This window comes from Gracilinanus agilis, chromosome 2, assembly GCF_016433145.1.
Source record: "Gracilinanus agilis isolate LMUSP501 chromosome 2, AgileGrace, whole genome shotgun sequence".
NCBI classification, from domain to species: domain Eukaryota; kingdom Metazoa; phylum Chordata; class Mammalia; order Didelphimorphia; family Didelphidae; genus Gracilinanus; species Gracilinanus agilis.
This window is the reverse complement of record NC_058131.1, coordinates 408,551,850-408,577,567: the sequence shown is the minus strand read 5'-3', so window position 1 is coordinate 408,577,567 and position 25,718 is coordinate 408,551,850. Positions and strand designations below refer to the sequence as shown.

The following is a 25,718-nucleotide window of genomic DNA, read 5'->3' as shown; positions in this document are numbered from 1 at the left end:
GATGGACTTGTTCTCCTTGACATCAGGAAATAAAGCAAGGAGGAATTATCAATAATTGCAAAGTGTTAAAGAGTTAGGCTTTTTTTTGTTAACTTAGAGTTGTCCAAAAGTGATTGGACTGTCCATAATTGCACTTAGAAGCTGGAAGCCTATTTGTTGATGTAGCAGATATTCTTTCTTAGGTATAAGCTATACTAGAGGTCCTCTGAGGTACTTTTCCAAGTTTGAGATTCAGTGATTAAAATTTTCCCATTGTAATAACATTCCTATCACATTTCATACCATGCACTATTTACTAGTTTCACTGAGGTACATTCTTGAAAAGCTTATAGTCTAACTGTGGAGATAAAGGATATATGTGTGAAGCAGGAGCAGTGTATTTAAATAAGTCTGAAAGAATCTGTTTCAGACATATTAGAATATCTTGGAAGTGACCTCATAAAGTGAAGATTCCCATCCTGAACATTCCTTTGCTGTCCTTTGGGCTAAACTAGATCTTTGGAGAAATCCCAAAGTGTATTGTTATAATTAAGTTGGATGGATAAAGCAAATATTGTCAAAAAGTTTTCCAGTTCACATTTTGATTTTAGATCTTCCAGGTTTTTTCTAAGAGTCAAGCAATACAGGTAAGTGTCTATGCCTTTACCTTTTATATTTTAAGATATGTATTTTTTCAAATGGACTTGGAATTACTGCTTACCTTAATAGGAAAGCTTACTTTGTTTTTATATGGTCCTGTCTTAGGGTTTTGTGGACTAATATATGTGTTTTCTAAATCTGGTTATTATATGTCTGTGGGAGGGCTAATGTAATATATATTCAGAATCTGCTTAAAAATTAGTCATATTTAAAAAACAACAACAAAAACCTACCTTCCATCTTAGAAGCAAATACTATGTATTGTTTCCAGGGCAGAAGAGCAGTAAGGGCTAGATAATAGGGATTAAATGACTTGCCAAGAGTCACACAGCTAGGAGGAAGAGACCAGATTTGAACCTAGGACCTCCCATCTCTAGGCCTGGCTCTCAATCCACTAAACCACTTAACTGTCCCTGAGTCACTTTTTAAAAAAAAACATACAGACATAACAAATAATTGACTTTGTGTTGTCAAGTCAACAATCTAAAAGCTTATCTGATATAGCAGGATAGGACAAATAGATCTCATCTTAGATTGGGTTAAATTTAAAACCAAACATATATTTTACTATGGGATTTTGAAAAATTGATGCTTTTGCTTCTTACAGCTCTCTAATTTTTAAATATATCCCTTCCTCCTTCCTAATTTAGTGAGCATTCACTTATAACAAATGTTAAAAATTAAAATCATAAAGATCAGTAAAACCAGTCAACATAATGACCACATCCCATGGAACCCTCATTCTTCAATAAAAATCACTTTTTCTCAAATCTCTGGAGACAAACTTGTGCCTTCTAATTGTACAATACTTCATTTTATTGTGCTTTCTGTTTATATAATTATAATTGTGTATATTATTTTATTGGTTCTGCTTAATAACGTATGTGGAGTAAAATATCTCTTCCTATATTTCTCTGAATTGTTTGTTTGCCATTGTTCATGGTACTGTAATATTCTATTATATTCATGTGCTGCAGTTTGTTTAGACATTCTCTAATTGATGGGCACCTATTTTATTTCAAGTTATTTGCTATAACAAAAAGTACTGCTATAATTATATTGGTATACATGGGACCTTTATTTCTGTAATGAACCTCCTTGGATCAAAGAAGAGGGTGTATGCCTGGCAGTAGGATCTCTGAGTCAAAAGGTATGGACTTTTTCAAAAGTATAATTTTGAATTTCTTTTAAAAATATTTGTTCATTTTTAATGTAAAAATTATTTTTGAGTTCCAAATTCTCTCTCTTCCTCTTGTTCCTCTCCCCTAATCAACTATACATGCAAAACATGTTTTCATATTAGCCATATAATACCCAAAAGAAAAGCAAGAAAAATTAAGAAAGTGAGAAAATTGTACTTTTAATTTGCACTGAGTTCATAATTTCTTTTTCTTGAGGGTGAAAAACATTTTTTGCATGAGTTCCTCAGAATTTTCTTGGATTATTTTATTGAGCAGAGTGGCTAAGTCTTTCACACCTTAGTATAATATTGCTATTACTGTGTACAATGATCTCCTGGTTGTGCTCATGTCAGTTCATATAGCACTTCCTATGTTTTTCTGAAACCATCCCCCTCATTATTTCTTATATAGCACAATAGTACGCTATCACAATCAGATGCCATAATTTGTATAACTATTCACAAATTGATGGATGTCCCCTCAATTTCTTTTTAACTTCTGCTGAAGCACAATAGTTTCTGCTCCATATTCTTATTTTAACTTTGTATGTGTCTTTCTGGATTGCTTATTGTTGGATTATGATTTCCAATTCGTTCTGCTACTTACTCCTTTTTTATTAGTTAGATCGCATTCAGACTTATGATTACTAATTGTGTATTTCCCTCCAACCCATTTTTCCTTTTCTCTCTTTTTATCCTGTTCAATTTCAATTGGCCCAATGAATTACGGCTTTATCAGTTAATCTAACAATATGTTTGTCTTTTTTACAGCCTCTCCACATTGACTATGTCCATATTTAATTACTAATTTGCTGAGAATGAGGAAAATCTCAATTGTTTTGGTTGGCATTTGAAGCAATCTTCCATATGGTTAATACTTTACATTTCGTTTGCAAAATATTTGCTCATATCCTTTGACCACTTATCCCTTGGGGAATAGGTTTTGGCTAAATATTTATGTTAATTTCCTGTAGTTCTTGAATATTAGACTTTTATCAGAGATACCTGATGAAAACAACATTTCCCCCAAGCTGACAATTTCTCTTCTCCTACCTGCATTGATTTCATTTTTACAAAAGCTTTTCAATTTCATTTAATCAAAAAGATCAGTTTTATTTTTCATGATCTCCTTTATTTCTTGATTGGTCAAGAATTCTTCCCTCATGGATACTGATGAAAGTTAGCTCCATTCTGTGACCTTTATTTATGGAAGTCCAGTAACCCTCTGAATATAATGAAAAGATAGGACTCCTTAGAAAAGACCCTGATATGGGAAAGACTGAAGACTAAAAGAAAAGGCAATAGCAGAGTGACATGGCAGCAATGAATATGGGCTTGGTGGATTTAGTGGATGATAGAAGGTCTTGGTGTCCAATGATAGAAGTGGATGATAGAAGGTCTTGGTGTCCAATGGATCACAAAGAGTTGGATAGGACTGAATTGAATCACAACCACAAAATCCATATGAAACTTACCATGATATGGTTAAGGTATAAGTTGCTTTTTGAAATCTACTTTTTGGGGCAGCTGGGTGCCACAGTGGTCTGAGAGCCAGGCCTAGAGATGGGAGGTCCTAGGTTCAAATCTGCCTCAGACACTCCCTAGCTGTGTGACCCTGGGCAAGTCACTTAATTCCCAATGCTTAGCCCTTACTGCTCTTCTGCCTTAGAACCAATACACAATATTGATTCTAAGATGGAAGATAAGGGTTTAAAAAAATAAAATTAATTAAAAATAAAAAAAATGAAATCTACTTTTTGCTAACTCACTTTCAAGTTTTCACATAGTTTTTTTTTAATCAGATAGGGAATCCTTCCCAAGTAAATAATTTTTCAGTCTTACTGAACTAATTGAGGTTGTTTATGATTCTAGTTTATTTAATCCACTCCTACTTATCTATCTTTCTATTTTTAACCCATATCCAATTATTTTCATTACTATTATTTTGTAAAATAAATTAAGGTCTGGAATTGCTATTTTTCTATTTCAACTTTTAAAAATAATTTCCTTTGAGATGTGAGATATTTTGTTCCTCCAAGTGAATTTTTTTTTTATCATTTTGTCTAACTTTATAAAATGTTTCTGTGGTGGTTTGATAAAACTAAATTTGTAAATAAATTTGATAGTATTACTCTTTATTTTATTGGCTTGGTTCAAGCATAAACAATGATTATTTAATTATTTATTTCCTTAAAGAATTTTAAATATTTATTTTTTGTAAATCTTGAATGAATCTTCATTGATTGACTCCTAGATGTTTTCTGCATTCTTTATTTATTTAGAAAAGTATCACTTCATTGTTTCCTCCAGGGTTTTGTGAAGAGAAATGCTAATACTTTTTGTGGGTTTATTTTGCATCTTTCTACTATATTAGAAACTATTATCTCAAAGTTTTTTGCTGATTTGGGAGGATTTTCTAAGCAAACTCTAAACAGCATATAGGGATATTTTTTGTTTCCTTCTTTCTGATGTTTGTGCCTTTCATTTCTTTTTCTGGATGCTATTGCTGGCATTTCTAGAACTATCAAATAATGGTGGGGATAATAGGCATTCTTGCATTATTACTATTTGTTTGGAGAAAGTTTCTAGTGTTTCTCCCATGCAAATAATACTAGTTTTTGGAATTAAATACATTTTTATTATATTAAAATATACTCAAGTGTATATTTTCTAGAAGACTGATGATTTCCTTTTTTTTTCAGAAAGTTAGTTTCATAAAAATCGGGAAAAATGTCCTTATAACTACAGTCTAATCATTAGCATTTGACCCTATTAATATTTCAAAGGTAGTGTTGGGTTATTCAATATGTACATGGAAGAAGACTTTATTATATGTAAAATTTTTTTGCGTAGCATTGTGCTATAGAAAATTTTAAGTAAGGTAAACCACATTTTGTTTTATGCAACTTTTTGACAGGAGGAGAGATGTTCAGTGCTGTAACTATGTAAGAAGATTTTTAGAAGGCCACCTTTTTTCTTTGATTATGATCAGTACCGTCTCATTTAATGCTGTGTGCATGGTTTTGCAGACCTATTATGATATTAGATACAACTTTTTCTTTGCTTTTGAGGTAAGAAATATGTGATTGAACACTTTCACATTTTTTATTTTCTGGAAAGGTACAGATATTTTTAAGGCACATTATGCATTGGGAAATTGCTGAAGTTAGACTCAAAAAGCCCCAAATGTGAGCTAATAGGAAATAGAGGTTCTTTCCCTTGGTGTAAATATTCCCTTTATGTATATTCATATAGATCACAAACTTTCCAAGCCTTTGTGAAGAGAATCATGAGTTTCTATAGTTTAAAACTACTTTCTAATAATGAATAAGTCTTTCAGCATTCAGCTAGACTAATCCTCACATGAATTCATGGCCTTTCCAAATCTTTGAGATCTACTAGAGTTCAGACACTACTGATCTAAAGTTTTATAGATAAGACTGAGCTCCATAAGAAAGTAGAACAAAATTTTACTAATGAATAATCTCCACTTCCAGTAGAAGTTAATGAGTCGCCCTCCTAGAAGAAAACTATTTCACCATCTGAAAAAATATGATTTAATGTATCCCTTTACTGCATTCTTAAACAATGTGAATATATTCATTCTCAACAAATAATCATATAGGAGACTATCAAAATAACAAACAATACTAAAGCATCTTTTCTTATTTATAAAGGACTTTTACATTATTCTTTTTATGCAAAATTAGTACTGTGGACATGTGGTTGTATTATTAGAACATCCTTTCCAACAATGCAGATCATGACATCTATGCCTACCTATCCTGCACTTCCATTGTCTGTGTTTTCCCATAAATTCACCACAGAAGGTCCACCTAAATGCTGAGACCTTCCTTTTGCTCTTCAAGTCATGGGTACCATTTAAGCACATAAACTAGTTATCAATTAGCTCATACTCTCATTATAGGACCAGTCCGACTTTTAAAAATCATGGATTAAAAAAGTGGGAGAGATGGGGTGACCATAAGTCATGATGATATTGAAAAATAGTTTCAAGAGTGGGACAGAGGAAAAAATGGAAGAATGAAAGGTTATGGTCTAACAGAGGAATTTCAATTATGTCTTTAAGATTAAATAGTTAGAAATGATGGGTAAGATCAAATTAAGACTATTCCTTTGTGTAGCTAAGGTAGAGTGATGGTACTGATAATGGGAGTGAAAGAGGCTTATGAACTGGGAGGCCAGAAGATTAATATGAATCTTGAATTTCCAAATACAATGGCAGGAATTAAGGGGGAGAAGAACCGACCTCCTTTAGAAAAGGAGAATGACTTTAGAGCTCAGAAAATAAAACAACCAAGATATGGAGAGGCTGGTACAGATAGATGAAGTGAATCTCAAAGGAGGAGGAGTTACATTTTGAGGAATCTGGAAGTGATAGTAGGGAGCAGATTCTGATAGTCTTTCTTTCATTGAGGTCCCTAGGGATGAGAAATATCTAATTATGAACTGAAATGATAATATTCCATTTGTATTATGATAATATTAATGAATATACCACTACTTCTGGCCCATAAAGAGGAAAAGGTTTGAAACATTTATCTTGGGAAAAGAATGCATCCATCTGTATATAACAGAGAATAGTCTATTAGTGGTAATGCTGTATTACATAGAATCTGTATTTCAAGTTAAAGGGCATATGCCTTGATAATTGGTATTTCTAACCTAAATCATAATAGAATGGTATTTTTCATATTGTAAATTTCAGTGTAATACAATGAAGCTGTCAAATGAATGAGTAGGAGCCTAAAGAGTGCACTGTTCATTGTGGATATTGAATATGTGCGTATTGAATGCTGAATAACTTCATTAACTACCTTTCATTGAGTAACTCATATCTGGCCAAAAATGTTTTGGTGATATCCCAGAGGAGACAGAAGAAGGCATCATCCCTGTTGGAGGGCTCTCAAAGTTTACTCAGGAAGACAAAACACACATATGTGAAAGAATCAGTATAACAGAACTGGGGAGCTATTTTATATGGTTTAGATAGTCTTCTAGGAATTAAAAAAAGGAGATGTTATTATTGTAAGATAGTGTCACTTTAACGTGCTGCTCTATCATGTGGAGAGTCTGTTATTGCTCAGTTGCTTACTTTGCTCAGAGAAAATTATATGGAGACAGAGTACTGAGTTAGTTATTTTTGACTGTGATAAGCTTTGATATAATACAAAGATGGATATCAGAATTGTTTTATGATTATGAGAGAAATGTAATTTATCTGATTCTAAACAGAAGATGAGAATTTGATTACCAATCATAAACTAAGGGAGAATTATTTGTAGAGAGCTAGAGTTGGAACCCAGAAAGATAAGAGGAAAAAGAAGAGTGCATTGGTGGGAGAGTGTGACTTAGTGCCCACTGTGATGCATTTAATATCCTTTTTTTCCTTTAAATATATGAATATCTGTGATGTTAGCCTTTTTGCTTTATTGTTGAGTAAATGGCTATTTAAGATTGAATGTGTCATTATTGTGAGTCTTAGGCTTTGTGTAAATGTAAGCACACCAGGAAGTTTATTTTCCCACAACAATTTTATCCCTGGGACCTCCTGGAGAATTTCAGGGTAAGCATCTGGTAATGTCCCTTCTCTGAGAATATAATGTAGACCTGCCATGGTCAGAGCAGATTGGAATGAGTGAGGCAGCTCACTCTACATGATGCTACAGTGTGGGTAGTTATCCATTGTTACATTGCATTTTCCTCCTTGACTTTTTTTACCTATCAGACCCCTCTGCCATTGGAACTTCAGAGCAACTATGAATATCCTATTTTCTCTTTCAGGTATTAGACGTCCTATTTAATGCGGTTTATTATTTTGAGTTCTGTATCAAATTTTATGTGGATCTCATGAAATATTGGCAGAATGGATACAATGTGTTGGATGTTGTTATTATCATCATCCTTTGGCTTCCTCAATACCTGCGGAAGAATTTCCGAAGAGAGTATGGATATCTAAATATAGCAGAAGGTATCCAGGCTTTTCGAATTCTCAAACTCATTCCCTACAGCCGAGGAATAAAGGTAATGAGGGTTGATTGGGTACATAACCTCACACAGGGAATGGATATTTAAGAAGAAATTTGTGTCTAGGAATTTATAAAGTCCAAAGTGTTAGTTATTAGCCAATAAGGTAATATATGATTTTGATTGTAATGAAATCTATTCCATGTGGTTGCACATATTATATAGGGGATCATTCTCATCAATCTCATCCTCATCTTCTTTCACCTTTTCTTCCTCCTCCTGCCCATTTCTCTTCCTCTACCACTATTATGGAAAAACTGAGTTGACAGGACATGAGAAGTAACCTCGCTATAATACATCTGACAAGTGCTCATCCAGGTTTTGATCAAAGTCCTCCAATGAGAAGAGAACCCACTACCTTTCCTTTTTTTGGAAAGCTCTAATTATTTGGCCATTTCCCCTTTATATCAAGACTTTTTTGCCTTCTATAACTTCTACCAACTTTTTCAAATTCTTCCCTGTGTAGCAGGAATAAATGTAATTTTTTTAAGGTAACATAGAGTAGTAGACCAGAATACTAGACTTGTACTCAGTCAGTCAGTCAGTCAGCTAGCATTTATAAAGTCCTTCCTAAGTACTGGGGATACAAAGGAGGGCAAAAGATGATCTGTACTCTCAAGAAACTCAAAGTCAAAATAGGGGAGACAGTGTGTAAACAACTACGCACAAACAAAATATAGGAAAAATAAGCAGATAGTTGCTTCATATAGAAGACAACAATATTATGAGAACAGATAGAGACTTCTTGCAGAAGACAGAACTTTAAATGGGACACGAAGGAAGTTAAGGAAACCAAGAGGCATAGGTGAGGAGAGAGAACATTTCAAGGATGGGGGACAGCCAGTAAAAATGCTCACAGTATGAAGATGTAATGTATTTTGTTTGAAGAACAGCAAGGAGGTCAGGGTTATTAGAACACAGAATATATGACATTTAAATCTCTAAATCTCTTAAAGATTTTTTTTTTACAAAAAAAAAAAAGACTTTTTTTTTTACATGGCAGTCCTTCAATTATTTGAAGACAGCTAGCATGTTCTTCCTCCTCTCCCTGCTTTACTATAGGTTGAACACACATAAAATCACAGATTCATGGGAATTATATAAATATGAATATAGGAATTATAAAGAAGGAACTTAGAGGTCATCAAATCCGACTCCAATATCTTTTAGATGAGAAAATTGAGACTACTCAGGGAGTTCAAGAGATTTACCCAGGGTCTCGCAGCTGGTAAGTGTCTGAGGAAAGCTTTAAACCATGATCTTCTTGACTCCAAGCCCAGAATTTTATTCACTATGCCATGCTGCCACAACTCATGATGATTATTACATGACTTCTTAAATCTCTTTACCATCTTGGTTGCCCTGCCTTTGGACATACTCTAGCTCAGTAATGGTGAATCTATGGCATGGGTGCCAAAGATGGTACATAGAACACTCTCTGTGTGGGCATGTGGCTGCCCTCCCCACTCAATCCTCCCCCACCCCAGAGTTTGTTATTAGAAAGGCAGAGGGACTTGAGTGGAGCTGCTCCCTTCCCCCTCTCCACCATACCTGATGACATTTTTTTTTTCACATCACCTGCCCTTCTGCCCAGCAGCTCAATGGGAGTGCACAGAGGGGAAGATGGTGACAGAACTGGAGGGAAACAAAGTGCTCAGGCCACTCCCCACCCTCTCCACTTGCTGAAGACATTCCTTACCTTACCCACTCAGCAGCCCAATGGAAGTACTTTCTCCCTCCTCTGTGTGGGCATGGCACAAGGTCTTTGTGGTGGGATGGGCATGGCACTCCATCTCTAAAAGGTTCACCATCACTGATATAGTTCAACTTTTTGACTTTACAAATGAGGAGATTCATGGAGCTTAAACTTAAATAGCTTACTCAAATTCACATAATCCAGAGGTAGGATTTGAATCTATGTCCTCTGATCCCAGAATCAATGGCTTTTCCACTGCATTATACTTTTAAATATTTAGAGAACCTAGAGGCCATTGTGGGATGAATGGCAGGAACAGATTCTTGGTTCTAATTTGTAAAATAAACTTTGTCTTCATCAAAAGAAGTATAAAAACAATCTCTATTTACAACTGCCTTTTCAAAGAGTTTACGAAAGTGCTATTGTATATAGTCATTGCTTAATAAAAGTTTGAATTCAGTTGATTTGAATTCATGCCTGGGGTTGATTCAGTCCTAGGACCAAGGAAAGAAACATTTGCCCCCTCACTTGGCACAGGCCTCATTTGACTGGATCCTCTTTGTTCACTTGTTTTTAGTTCTGATGTCTCATTTTTAGTCTTTTTTAGTTTTAGGGGGCTTGTTTAATCTGGAAAGCTCTCCACACTTACTCTTCCTATTCTTTCTGTTTCATAGACATTGATCTCTGCTCTAGGACAGACCATTTGCACTGTGACTTCTGTCCTGGTCTTGCTGTTCCTGCTGATGTTCATCTTTGCCATCTTGGGCTTTTGTCTGTTTGGAACAAGTGAGGAAGCTGATATGGAAAACTGGGGAAACCTTGCTGTGGCCTTTTTCACCCTTTTCAGCTTGACCACGGTAATTGTATGAAGCTTTCTCAGAGGAACTTGTACCCAGAGCAACTGGTCCCTAAGATCAATTAAAGAGCTATTAAGCAAATGTCTTCCTCTTTGAGAATTGAGACACTTTGGGAAAGAGATTTACTGGTCTTAGTGGCATTGTAGGCAGCACAAAGGATGAGCACTGAGATTGAAGTCATAAAGACCAGAGTTAAAATTCCACCTCAGACATTTACTAGCTATGGGAAGTTAATTACCCCATCTACCTCAGTTTCCTACTCTGAAAAATGGGAATAATAATAGCAGTTACCTCCCAAAGTCTTCATGAGAAGCAAATGAGAGAATATTTGTGAAATGTTTAATTTTTATATAAATAATATATTTAATACTTAATATGTTATTTGATATATATATATATTTTAATTTTAAACCCTTAATTTCTGTGTATTGTCTCATAGGAGGAAGATTGGTAAGGGTAGGCAATGGGGGTCAAGTGACTTGCCCAGGGTCACACAGCTGGGAAGTGTCTGAGGCCGGATTTGAACCTAGGACCTCCCGTCTCTAGGCCTAGCTCTCAATCCACTGAGCTACCCAGCTGCCCCCATGTTATTTTATATTTTACAAAATATAAAATATATTTTATTATAATATTAAAATATTATAAATGTTATATTTTATATATTGTTTATAATATATAAAATAAATTTTATACAAGTAAAAGTTTAAAGTATTATGTAAATGCTTGCTATTATTATTATCATTATCATCATTATTATTAATTAGCATTTGGCTCAGGGTACCTTTATGGGATCAATGAATTCTCTTCCCAAAACCCAGGGTTTCATTCCCAGCATGCAGTCACTATATTTGTCTACCTGAAGATCTGAATATCGACCAGAGAGATTATACTGGGGTAGAGGATTCAATTGATTCAAAGACCTATTATGAGAGACTTTTTTCTGTTTCACTAACTGTTCCGTTTTTAGTTCCAGATGGCCCTGGGAAATCATCTTCTCTGAATAAAAAGACCTTTCAGATGTGGGATTCAGAGACAAGGAAAGGGAAAGTCTCACCAGAGGCCAAGGGTTTGGATTAAAAAGCTTTTGGAAATTCCTTTGGTTTGGGACTCTAGGTTTCTGTCTTTCCTCCTAGGTGGATGGTTGGACAGATCTGCAGGGAGTCCTGGATAAACGGGGATATATGTGGAGCAGGGCTTTTACCATTGTCTTCATTTTGATTGGCTCCTTTGTGTTCCTCAGTATGTTTGTTGCTGTCATGATCATTCACACAGAGGTGAGTTCCAATCATGTCATGTCCTTCAGGGAATATATTAGGCAGTGGGAAAGGTGGCAGCCTGAGTAATAGAGAATACACATTCTATCTGGAACACTCATAGATACTAAAGCCCAGAAAGAAATTAGGTTGTGGATGAGTTAGAGAAATAACTGAACGTGTGAAAAAGTGTCATCACGAAGGAAATGTTCTCCTTTCATAAGGCTCTTAGTCCTATCTTTCTTTGAAAGAGGGTAAGGTGGGAAGTAATAGTGTATCATTAGCATTTTAGTCCTTGGTTTTTGGACCGTGATGGAATGACAAGGTTTGTGTGCAGTATACAACTCACCCTTGTCCAATTCAAATCCTCTTCTCCTTCTCCTCCTCCTTTGAAATGGGGATTTGGGCAATAATGAAAGCCTTGGGTGACTAACTCCTTAACCTTTTCATTTCTGAAAGGATATGATGTCTTCTGCTTAATATGGAATAATTTTACTTACACAGTTAGTATACATAACAGGCACTTAATCTCAAAATAGAGGTGTCCTTAGAAACCATAGTCCAACGTTTTAATGAGAAAAATGGGGAAGATAAGGCCCTGAAGTGACAAATGACTCACTGAGAGTCCCACAGTGATTTAGTAGCAAAAACTGTGGCTAGATTAAAGTTTTTAATGCTGACCTGCTTCCATTGAACCAAAGCTGCCTTATCAGTCTCATGACTTACAGTTTTTAAAAAGTTAGTATAGGCCTTCTGGGTTAAAATGGTGGCAGAGTAAAAAGCAGCTGCTTGACCTCTCCTAACCCACGTATATAGGACTCCTCAAGAAGACATAAAAACAAATCCAGATGAACGAAGGGACCCCACAACAGGGCTCAGCATTGAAGATACGTGGAATCAGGCCATTTCCATGCTATAAGGGAGTGAAATAGCTCTCACTAAAATGCGAGCTGAGCAACCATCCCTCCCCCCACATACACACATATCACCTACAGTGCCAAAGCCAGTACAAAAGAGTTAGAGCAAGTTTGGGGCACCCATTAAGTCATTGGCAGCTACCTGGCATCATCAGGGCCTGCTCCTGAGAACAGCAAGACTTAAGACCCCAAGAGGCTAAAGAACCCATGGACTTTGAACACAGACCGTGAGCTCAGGCATGGACACAGATCTTGAGCACAGGCATGGACCTTGGGTGGAGACCCAGTGCAGAGGGGTGCATGACTGTGGAAGCAGTGCCCTGAGACTGTTAAAGGAGCCTTGGGCAGAGTAAAAAGCAAGGGAACCACCAGGAGGCTTGACCCTGAGAACAACTAGACCTGAGACCTCAGGACCCTAAAGAGCGCAGACAGACACTGGGCGTGAGGATAAAGCAGAGAGGGTGCTGGGCTAAAAATGGCAAGCCGGACACAGGAACCCCAGAAGAGAAAGATCAAGAAGAAACCTTTAACACTCGACAACTTTTACAAGGAAAAAATCCAGACAACAGAGTAAATAGCAGAGGAGAACAAACAAGTAACCATATCCAAAACTTTCCCCCCAAAAATGAAAACTGGTCACAAAGTCTTGAAGAGTTCAAATCTGAGATTATGAGAAAGCTGGAAGAGCTCTGGCAAGAAAATAACAGTTTAAAAGGCAGAATTTCACAATTAGAAAGTGAGGCAAGTAAATTGAAGACCAGAAATGACCAGATTGAAAAGGAAAACCAGTCTCTAAAGGCTAGAATTGGGCAATTAGAAAAAGATGCCCCCAAATCAAAAGAATTGATAAGGAAATTGGAGACCAAAATCAAACAGCTAGAAAACAGGATAGACCAAATTGAAAAGGAAAATCAAAAGATTATAGCAGAAAACCAGTTTCTAAAGACAAGAATTGGGAAAGTAGAAGACAATGATCTCTCAAGAGAGCAAGAACAAATAAAAAAGAGTCAAAAGACTGATAAAATAGAAGGAAACATGAAATATCTCAATGAGAAATTGAAAGATCAAGAAAATGGGTCTAGAAGAGACAATTTGAGAATCATTTATTTTTCTGAAAAAGCAAAAATGAATAGAAATTTGGACTCCATACTAAAAGAAATCATTCGGCAAAACTGCCCTGAAGTTCTACAACAAGAGGGCAATATAGACATTGAAAGGATCCATAGATCACCCTCTACACTAGACCCAGAAAAGACAACCCCCAGGAATATAATAGCCAAATTCAAGAGCTTCCAAGTAAAAGAAAAAAATTTTACAAGAAGCCAGAAAGCGACAATTCAGATATCAAGGAGCACCAATCAGGATCACACAGGATCTGGTAGCCTCCACACTAAAAGACCACAAAGCTTGGAATATGATATTCAGAAAGGCAAGAGAACTGGGTCTACAACCAAGGATCATCTACCCATCAAAACTGACTATATACTTCCAGGGGAAAGTATGGGCATTCAACAAGATAGAAGATTTCCAAGTATTTGCACAGAAAAGACCAGAACTAAATGGAAAGTTTAATATCCAACCACAAAAATCAAGAGAAACATGAAAAGGTAAATAAGAAACAGAAGGGAAAGTAAGAAAACTCATATTTTTTAAATTTTGCCTCTTTAAAGGCTTCAATAAGATCTAATTATTTGTATTCTTATGTGGAGAAATGTTATGTATAATTCTCTGTAGTGAACTCTATTTACTATTATAGTATTCACTATTATAGTAATCAGAAGAATTATTCATAGGGAGAGGTTGGAATATTAAATGGTCTAAGATGATATTGGAGGTGGGAAAGGGGGGGGTCAATAGTAGAGGACACCAAGAGAAACTTGAAGGAATAAGAAAAATAGGATATTCTATTACACACAAAGAGGGCATGGGAAGAGGAAGGGATGAATACTATTATAAGAAGGAGAGGAAGAGAACATTAAGAGGTAATAACTAAACCTTACTCTCAGTGTAATTAACACTGAGAGGGAAGAGTAGCTATATCCATTGGGATATAAAACTCTATCTAACAGTACTGAGAAAGTCAGAAGGGATAAACCAAGGGGATCAGGGAAGTGGGGAGGTCAAAAAAGGGAGGGGAGAAGAAGGGGGAAGGAATTCATTAGGCTTTAAAAATAAAAGGAGGGGAATAATAAGGGAGGGGGTAGAAAGGGAAGTAAATCAAGGGAGGGGACAAGGGTTACTGGATTAAAGCAAACCACTGGTTTAAAAGGAAATAGTGTAAGAAGAAGGGGTAGAACTAGGAGAGGATACCAAAATGTTAGGGAATACGCAACTGGTAATTATAACTCTAAATATGAATGGGATGAATTTGCCCATAAAAAGGAAGCAAATAGCAGAGTGGATGAGAAACCAAAATCCTACCATATGTTGTCTACAAGAAACATATATGAGGCGGGGGGACACACACATTTTTAAGGTAAAGGGTTTGAGCAAAATCTTTTGGGCTTCAAATGAGAAAAAGAAGGCAGGAGTGGAAATTATGATTTCTGACAAAGCCAAAGTAAAAATACATTTGATTAAAAAAGACAGGGAAGGTAATTGTATCCTGATAAAAGGCAGTATAGACAATGAGGAAATAGCAGTGCTCAATATGTATGCACCAAATGGCATAGCATCCAAATTTGTAATGGAGGAACTGGCAGAGCTCAAGAAGGAAATAGACAGTAAAACCATACTAGTGGGAGATCTATATATTCCTCTTTCAGATCTAGATAAATCAAACCAAAAAATAAATAAGAAAGAGATAAGAAATCCTAGAAAAATTAGATTTAATATATTTGTGGAGAAAAATAAATAGGGACAAAAAAGAATACACTTTCTTTTCAGCTGCACATGGTACATTCACAAAGATTGACCGTGTAATAGGGCATAGAAACATTGCAAACAAATGCAAAAGATCAGAAATAATGAATGTAGCCTTCTCAGATCATAATGCAATAAAAATAATAATTAGTAAGGGCACCTGGATAGGTAAATCAAAAACTAATTGGAAATTAAATAATATGATTCTCCAAAACCAGTTAGTCAAAGAAGAAATCATAGAAACAATCAACAATTCCATTGAAGAGAATGACAATGATGAGACATCCTACCAATCACTGTGGGATGCAGCCAAGGCAGTACTCAGGGGGAAATTTATATCCTTGAGTGCATATATTAACAAATTAGGGAGGGCAGAGATTAAGGAATTGGGCATGCAACTTAAAAAACTAGAAAGAGGTCAAATTAAAAATCCCCAGATGAAAACTAAATTAGAAATACCGAAAGTCAAGGGAGAAATTAATAAAATCAAAAGTAAAAGAACTATTGAATTAATAAATAAGACTAGAAGCTGGTATTTTGAAAAAAACATAGATAAAATAGACAAAGTACTGGTCAATCTAATAAAAAAAGGAAAGAAGAAAACCAGATCGACAGTATCAAAGATGAAAAGGGAGACCTCACCTCTAATGAAGGGGAAATTAAGGCAATCATTAAAAACTTTTGCCCAATTATATGGCAATAAATATAACAATTTAGGAGATATGGACGAATATTTACAAAAATATAAACTGCCTAGATTAACAGCAAAAGAAATAGAATACCTAAATAATCCCATATCAAAAAAGAAATTGAACAAGCCATCAAAGAACTCCCTAAGAAAAAATTGCCAGAGCCTGATGGATTCACAAGTGAATTCTATCAGACATTCAAAGAGCAACTAATCCCAATACTATACAAATTATTTGATATAAGCAAAGAAGGAGTCCTACCAAATTCCTTTCATGACCCAAATATGGTACTGATTCCAAAGCCAGGGAGATCAAAAAGAAAGAAAAAAAAACTATAGACCAATCTTCCTAATGATCATAGATGCAAAAATCATAAATAGAATACTAGCAAAGAGACTCTAGCAATTGATCAAGAGGATTATCCACTATGACCAGGTGGGATTTATACCCATATCAACATATCATTGACCATATCAACATATCAACAATCATATCAACAATCTAACAAACAAAAATCACATGATTATCTCAATAGATGCTGAAAAAGCCTTTGACAAAATACAGCACCCATTCCTATTGAAAACACTGGAAAGTATAGGAATAGAAGGACCTTTCCTAATAATAATAAACAGTATATACCTAAAACCATCAAGAAGCATCATATGCAATGGGGATAAATTAGAAGCCTTCCCAATAAGATCAGGAGTGAAACAAGGATGCCCATTATCACCTCTATTATTCAACATTGTACTAGAAACACTAGCAGTAGCAATTAGAGAAGAAAAAGAAATTGAAGGTATCAGAATAGGCAAGGAGGAGACTAAGCTATCACTCTTTGCAGGTGATATGATGGTATACTTAAAAAATCCTAGAGAATCAACTTAGAAGCTTGTAGAAATAATCAACAACTTTAGCAAAGTGGCAGGATACAAAATAAATGCACATAAATCATCAGCATTTCTATATATTTCCAACACATCACAGCAGCAAGAGGTAGAAAGAGAAACACCATTTAAAATCACCCTAGACAATATAAAATATTTAGGAATCTATCTACCAAAACAAACACAGGAATTATATGAAAACAACTACAAAACACTTTCCAAACAATTAAAGTTAGACCTAAACAATTGGATAAGCATTGATTGCTCATGGGTAGGAAGAGCTAACATAATAAAAATGACCATTCTACCCAAATTAATTTACCTATTTAGCACCATACCTATCAAACTACTAAAAAACTTTTTACTGAATTAGAAAAAACTATAACAAATTTCATTTGGAATAACAAAAGATCAAGACTATCAAGAGAAATAATGAAAAAAAATGTGAAGGAACGTGGCCTAGCAGTACCAAATATTAAACTATACTATAAAGCAGCAGTCATCAAAATATTATGGTACTGGCTAAGAGACTGAAGGGAGGATCAGTGGAATAGACTTGGGGTAATTGACATCAGCAAGATAGTGTATGATAAATCCAAAGAGCCCAACTTTTGGGACAAAAATCCACTATTTGACAAAAACTGCTGGGAAATTTGGAAAACAATATGGGAGAGATTAGGTTTAGATCAACATCTCACACCCTACACCAAGATAAATTCATAATGGGTGAATGACTTGACTATAAAGAGGGAAACTATAAATAAGTTAAGTGAACACAGAATAGTATACTTGTCAGATGTCTGGGAAAGGAAAGATTTTAAAACCAAGAAAGAGTTAGAGAAAATTACAAAATGTAAAGTAAATGATTTTGATTACATCTAATTAATAAGTTTTTGTACAAACAAAAACAATGTAGCCAAAATCAGAAGGGAAACAACAAAGTGGGAAAATATCTTCATAACAAAAAACTGACAGGGGTCTAATTCCTCAAATATACAAGGAGTTAAATCAATTGTATAAAAAAATCACGCCATTCCCCAATTGATAATTGGGCAAGGTACATAAATAGGCCATTTTCCAATAAAGAAATCAAAAGTATCAATAAGCACATGAGAAAGTGTTCTAAATCTCCAATAATTGGAGAAATGCAAATCAAAACAACTCTTAAGATATCACCTCACACCTATCAGGTTGGCTAAAATGGTAGAAGGGGAGAGTAATGAATGTTGGAGGGGATGTGGCAAAATTGGGACATTAATACATTGCTGGTGGAGTTGTGAACTGATCCAACTATTCTGTAAGGCAATTTGGAACTATGCTCAAAGGGCTATAAAAGAATGCCTGCCATTTGATCCAGCCATACCATTGTTGGCTTTGTTCCTCAAATAGATCATAGATAAACAGAATTGTATAAAAATATTTATAGCCGTGCTTTTTGTGGTGGCAAAATACTGGAAAATGAAGGTATGGCCTTCAATTGGGGAATGGCTTAACAAATTGTTGTATATGCTGGTGATGGAATACTATTGCGCTCACTGGATTAATAAATTGGAGGAATTCCATGTGAACTGGTAAGACCTCCAGGAATTGATGCAGAGTGAAAGGAGCAGAGCCAGAAGAACATTGTACACGGAGACCAATACACTGTGGTAAAATAGAATGTAATGGACTTCTGTACAAGCAGCAATGCAATGACCTAGGACAATTCTGAGGGATTTATGGAAAAGAACGCTACCCACATTCAGAGGAAGAAATTCGGGAGTGGAAAACAGAAGAAAAGCAATTGCTTGAACACATTGGTTGATGTGGACATGATTGGGGATGTAGACTTGAAACTACCACACCAATGCAACTATCAACAATTTGGAAATAGGTCTTGATCAATGACACATGCTAAAACCAGTGAAAATGCACATCGGCTGAGGGGGGATTTTGGTTGGGGGTGGTGAAGGGGAAAGTAAGCACATGAATCATGTAACCATGTTAACTTTTCTAAAAAATAAATATTATTAAATTTAAAAACAAACAAAAAAAATAAAACTTGTAGGTTCAGAAATTAAAAAAAATAAGAAAAATAAAAAGTTAGTATATACCAAAGTGTACTTAATCAGTGCCTTCTCTAAGGTTCAGCAAACTTCTGAGAGTTTAGTCTGGTCTGTATGCTTTGAAGGGTATAACTGGAGGGGAGTAGGTATATATAAGAAACAGGGAGAGTAAAAGAAGCAAACAGGAGAAAAGGAAGTTAAACGTCCAGAGAATTTATTGTCTTCAGGGAAGAGTTCTCTAGGACTTCAACCAGGGAGCATAGGGGAGTAGCATTTCTTTCTCTAAATCCCCTCATAACTGGGGCATGTTGATGACTTTACAAAGGTTACTGCCCTTACTTAACAAAGACCATTGTCATACCTAACTTGCCATCATGATGTAGTGAAAAGTACATTGGATTTGGAGCCTAGGGATCCAGGTTTGGTCTTCAATACCACCTGAATACCATCTTCAGTACCATCTTTATTACCATTTGGAGCCTGAATATCCAGGGATCTCAGCTCTTCAGGAAGATTCATATTCAATGGACATTTATGAAATATGCTTCTTTGTGTGAAGTACTGTCCAAGGTACTGAAGATAAAATACAAAATAAAAAACCAGTTCCTGTACTCAAGGTGCTTATCTTGGAATATCTTCTTCCCCTTTATGGACCTCAATTTCCTTATATGATACAAAGTGGTTGGGCTACATGTTTTCTAGGGTCCCTTATACCTTTAAAGCTTTATTATCTAATGAGAGAATCTGTTCTTTACCTGATTAGGATTCGATCAAGAAATTCGCAAAGGTATTGTCCACTGAGAGACAATTGGCTCTTATAGAAGACAAGCAAAAAGTACTGAAAAAGCAGCAGGAAGAAATCAATATACTCATGCACAAAGAGGTACATAATATTGACAGAAGATGAAACTAGATTAACTAATTCTGTCTATGGTGTTGACCTGGGTGTAAAAGAAACATGGGAGAAGGGGGAAGTCAGATATTATCAGATAGGCTTGTGGCATAATTTCAACCTAGTTATTCACAAATACTTCAGAGGCAATTGTTTAGAATGATTTTAAAAATTACAATGGTCACAGAATTATAGAATCACAGAGTCAATAGAATCCTTCATTTCCACTTAGTTCAACCCATATTTATGATAGTCACAACTTGAAAGCTTTGAGGGTGAAAATCTTGCTAACTTACTTGATTAGCTGATTGCATTGTTAAATAGCACTAATGGTTTAGATTTTTCCTTACATTCAGCCAACATGTGACTACTTTTACTTCCATTCTAAATTCTACCATGTAGAGCAAAACAATAATTCTAATTAGTCTTCCACATGAAGACCACTCTAAATATTTGAAAAAAAATGATTATGGATTATGTGCCATATAAACATTCTGTTTTCTAGGTTCTTATTTGGGGATCCTCCACATTTACAGTCTCTGTTTTAAAATGGGATGCAAAGAATTCAATACCATAACTTCAAACATGGTCTGCCCAAGACAAAAAAAAGTATGACTGTCATGTCATTCATTCTGCACATAATACCTTTTATTAGTGCAGCCTAATATTGCATTAATTTTTTGATTACTATGCCTCTATGATTGGTTTGTGTCCATGAATATATCTAAGTTTCTTATATGCATTCTTGTTTATCCAGATCCCTAGGACTTGTAAAGGTGATTTCATTAATACATTTGTACATTTGTATTATAATAAAGATATCCTTTTACATATATAACTTGAGCCTGGAAAAGTCATCTTGACTTCTCATTTTGACATACAAAAAGATATTCTTAGTGATTCCTCCAAAGTCTGTCATCTATGAAAATTTGAAAAGCATGCCATTCATTCCTTCATCTAAGTAAGTGATAGAAATTTTGGACAGAAAGAGGCCAAAGATGTATAGTCACAGTATGCCACTATCCATCTACCTAAAGGCTGATGTCAATCAACACCAAAAAAGCAACATAACTTTAAAAGTCCTTTTTAAATTATTGTTCTTGGAATTTTTCCCAATCTTCAGCTCATTCCTGAAGAAGCAGCATAGCAAGGAGAATACAGCACTAAATTTGGAGTTAGTAAGATCTGGGGTTCAAATCCCTTCTCAGGTTTCTAGTAGTTAGGCAATTTACTTAATTAATCAGTGGCTCCATTTTCTTATCTCTAAAATGTGGGGGTTGGATTTGATGGCCTCTTCTAACACATAATCTATGATTCTGATGCTCTTCTTTAAAAAAGTTTTACCTATGCCTTTAAAACATTTTAAATAAAATGTTTAAAATAAAATAAATATTTGAATCAGTCATTTACCTTCTCACATCCCAAATCATCAGTTAATAACACAAGAAAACAAAAACCATTACAAATATGTATATCCAATCAAAACTACTTTTCCCATTAACTGTGCCATCTCAAAATTTACAATCTGAGTCCTCTTCTTTCAGGAAATGGGCTCTATGTTTCATCATTAGTCCTCTGAAACTGTGGTTGATCATTACACTGTTACAAATTTAGCACAATAGTATTCCATCACATTTACATGCCATAAGTTGTTCATTGACTCCTCAATTTATAGGCACTCCCTCAGATTATCATTCTTTGACATCTTGAAAGTTATTAATATTTTCGTATATCCTTAGAAGTTGTTTTACTTAGGACTAATCCCTCCCTTAACACATCCTCCCTCTATTTCTCCTTACCCTCTCTTTCCTTTTGCCTTCTATTTCTCTGTTGAGTGAAACTTTTTTTTGTGCCCAGTTTTGTGTGTGTGTGTGTGTGTGTGTGTGTGTGTGTGTGTGTGTGTGTGTGTATTCTTCATTTAATCAGCTCAGATGAGAATGAAGTTCAATTCTCAGGCCCTCCTCCCTCCTTTTTTGTGTAGATGTCTGCTTATGTACTCTGATTATGTGAAATACTGATTATATGAGATAGTTTTTCCTAACCTTATTTTCCCTTCCCACAACTGCATTTCTCTTCCCTTCTTTTTCTATTTCCCCCTTAAGATCATTAAGATATAACAACCATTCCTGGGCCTTGTCTAATTGTATTTCCTTTATAATCAGTGATGATGTTAGGGTTCAGAGGGGGCACATGTCAGTTCTCCATAGCTGAATAGAAATAGTTTATCCTTGCTAAGTCCTTTATCATTGTCCATTCATATATACCTTTTCATGTTGTTTTTCACTTCTTTGTTTGAACCTCAAAGTTTCTATGTAGTTCTGGCTTTTTCATAAGAAATCTTTGTTAGTTTTCTATTTCATTAAAGGCCCACCTCCCCTTCCTGATCCCTAAAACATTACACTTTATTTTGCTCCCTAATTTGTTGACTGTGGGCCCATATCTTTTGCCTTCTGCAATTTTGTAATCTAAATTCCTATGCTTCTTTTTAGTGGTGGTTACTAAATCATGTGTGATCCTAAAAGTGACTCTTTGCTATTTGGATTTTTCTTTCTGACTGCTTGCAATACTTTTTGTTAATATGGAAACTTGAAATTTTGAATATGGTGTTCATGAGAGTTTTCCTTTTTCTTTTTTTTCAGATGACTAGTAGATCCCTTCTATTTCCACTTTGACTTCCGGTTCTAAGAGATCTGGGTAGTTTTCAGATTTCTTGAAATACAATGTCTAGGGTTTTTAAAAGTCAGAATATTCAAATAGTCCATTGGTTCTTAAATTATTCCTCCTTGATGAGTTTTTCAGGTCAGTTTTTGCTATGAGATACCTTTACAGTCCAAAGACAACTAAAAGAGATGTTTGAGTTTATCCACAGCATAGGGACACTCCTTTACATGTGAACATTTTAAAACTGGCATTTCCCTCCTTTTGTCTAATTAGACTTGTTTAATAAAGAGTTATGGAAACAGGTTAAAAGTTAATTGGAAACCAAATAATATAGTTCTAAAGAATGAGTGGGTCAAGAAACAAATCATAGAACCAATCAGTCTTTTCATGAAAGAAAACTATAACAATGAGATGACATACCAAAATTTATGGAATGGTGACAATGCAGTGTTTAGGAGAAAATGTCTTTTTTCCAGATGCTTACATCAATAAAATGGAGAAAGAATAGATCAAGGAATTGGATATGCAACCTAAAAAAACCTAGAAGAACAAACTTAAAATTTCCAATTAAACACAAAATTAGAAATCATGAAAATCAAAGGAGAGACTAATAAAATAGAAAGGAGGAAAACCATTGGGCTAATAAATAAAAAAGAACCTGATTTTGTGAAAAAATAAAATAAAATAGGTAAACCATTGGTTATAATTTGATTTTTAAAAGAAAGAAAATTTCCAGTATCAAAAATATAAAGAATGAAATTCACCAATGAAATGAAAATAAAAGAATTATTAGGAACTCTTTTGCCCAATTATATTTCAGTAGATCTAACAACCTAAGTGAAGTTGATAAATATTTACAAAAATATAAATACCCAAATTAACAGATAAGGAAAATAGAATACTTAAATAACAATATCTTAGAAAAAGAAATTGAACAAGTCATCAATGAGTTCCCTAAGCAAAATAGTCATTAGAACTAAATAGAGTCTCAAGTGAATTCTACCAAACATTTAAAGAACAATTAATTCCTAGGCTATATAAACTATTAGGAAAAGTATTTGAAGAAGTAGATTTTCCTAATTCCTTTTATGACATGAATATAATGTTGATATCCAAACTAGAAACATCAAAAACAGAAAGAAAACTATAGACAAATTTCCCTAATGAGTATTTATGCAAACATTTTAAATAAAATACCACCAAAAAGATTACACCAACATATCATAAAGATTGTACATTATGACCAAGTGGGATTTAGAACACAAATACACGGCTGGCTCAATATTAGGAAAACTATCAGCACAATTTACAACCATATAAAAAAACCAACAGAAACTATGATTATCTTCAGAGGTGTAGAAAATACTTTTGATAAAATATTACATTGATTCCTATTAAAACACTAGGAAATATGGGGATAATGGAGTTTTCCTTAAAGCAATAAGTAGTAGTAGGAGCAACTAGGTGGCACAATAGATTGAGACTCAGGCCTAGAAACAAAAAGTCCTGGATTCAAATCTGGCCACAGACACTTCCTAGCTGTGTGGCCTTGGGCAAGTCATTTAACGCCCATCATCCATTTCTTATCACTCTTCTGACCTGGAACCAATATTCAGTATTGACTCTAAGACAGAAGGTAAGGGTTTTAGGAGAAAAAAAATGATAAGTAAAACCTGTCTAAAACCATCAGTAAGTATGATCTGTAACGAATCTTCCCAGGAAGTTAAGGGGTCAAGTAAGGATGCCATTATCACCACTAATATTCAACATTGTACTAGAAGTGTAACAAGTAGAGAAGAAGAAATAGAAGGAATTATGAGTAAATAATGATTGTGATGAGTAAACAAAGCTATGAGTCTTTGCAGACAATATGATGGTGTAATTGGAGAATCCTAAAGAATCACCTAACAGAAAGCTGAAATAATTAACAACTTTATCAAAGTTAGAAGATATAAAACAAACCCACACAAATCATCAGCATTTCTATATATTACCAACAAAATCCATCAGGAAGTGATAGAAAGAGAAATTCCACTTGAAATAACTCAGACCATATGAATACTTGGAAATCCACTTACTAAGACAAATCCAGGAATTATATATGAACACAATTACAAATTATTTTTCACACAAATAAAGCCAGATCTAAATAGAATTGTTTACATCTTCATTTCATTAATTGTGCTGTGGTAGTCCAACATCATATAGAACCTACAGATTTCATCATTATCTTCATTTTCTTTTGATGTTTTCTCTCTCTCTTTAGAAAGGCAGAACTTATAAATCTTTCAGTGACCTCGTCAGAGGTTTTAAGAAGTCTCTGAGTCATACGGACCCCATGGTTTTGGAAGATTTTTGTGCTACCCTTCCCTTCATCGATATTTACCTTTCATCACTAGACAACCAAGATAATACTGTTCTGAGGTAGGTCTTGAGCATGCTCTTGAGCACTTGGGTCATTAGCCCCAAACTTACTTTTTTCTAGCTCAAAATGACTTAAATGAACTAGAAGTCCTTTTATTTTCAAGGGAACTTCTTTCGGGGTTAGAGTTTCTATTGATCAAAATGTATTTAGGTACTTGTAATATATTAGGTACTTTGATAAGTGATGACATAAAGAAAAAGCAATTATATTTTCAAAGAACTCACATTCTGATAGAGGAAACTATGTAAATAAGTAGATTCAAAGAAGATATATATATATATATATATATATATATACATATATGTATGATATACAGACAGAAGATATACAGATAGGAAATAATTTCAGGTCTCCTATAGAAGGTGGAATCTAAGCTGAGACTTAAAATAAGTCAGAGAAACTAAGAGATGGAGATAAGGAGAGAGAGCATTCCAGGAAAAGGGAAAGCATGGAAAGACACTAGAATAGGAGATAGAAGATTCTGGACCAGAAACAACCAAGTAGGCCATTTTAGCTGAATCAGAAAATGCAGAGGGAAATAAGAAGACTTGAAAGGTAGGAAGGGGCCAGGTTATGAAGAGCTTTAAATGTCAAACAGAACATTTAAAATCTGATCCTAGAGGTAGTAGGGAGATATTAGAGTTTATTAAGCAAGGAATGACATGTTTAG

The 25,718-nt window shown here is 34.8% G+C and overlaps 1 protein-coding gene across 1 annotated transcript; it reads left to right on the top strand.

Annotated features, from left to right (window-relative positions):
* Nucleotides 1-537: 537 nt before the first annotated feature.
* Nucleotides 538-25,051, top strand: CATSPER3 (cation channel sperm associated 3). Its single transcript, XM_044661870.1, has 7 exons — nt 538-626; nt 4,737-4,890; nt 7,625-7,864; nt 10,238-10,420; nt 11,554-11,694; nt 19,834-19,953; nt 24,890-25,051. The coding sequence occupies exons 1-7, from the start codon at nt 538-540 to the stop codon at nt 25,049-25,051; spliced, it is 1,089 nt and encodes a 362-aa protein (XP_044517805.1).
* Nucleotides 25,052-25,718: the final 667 nt, after the last annotated feature.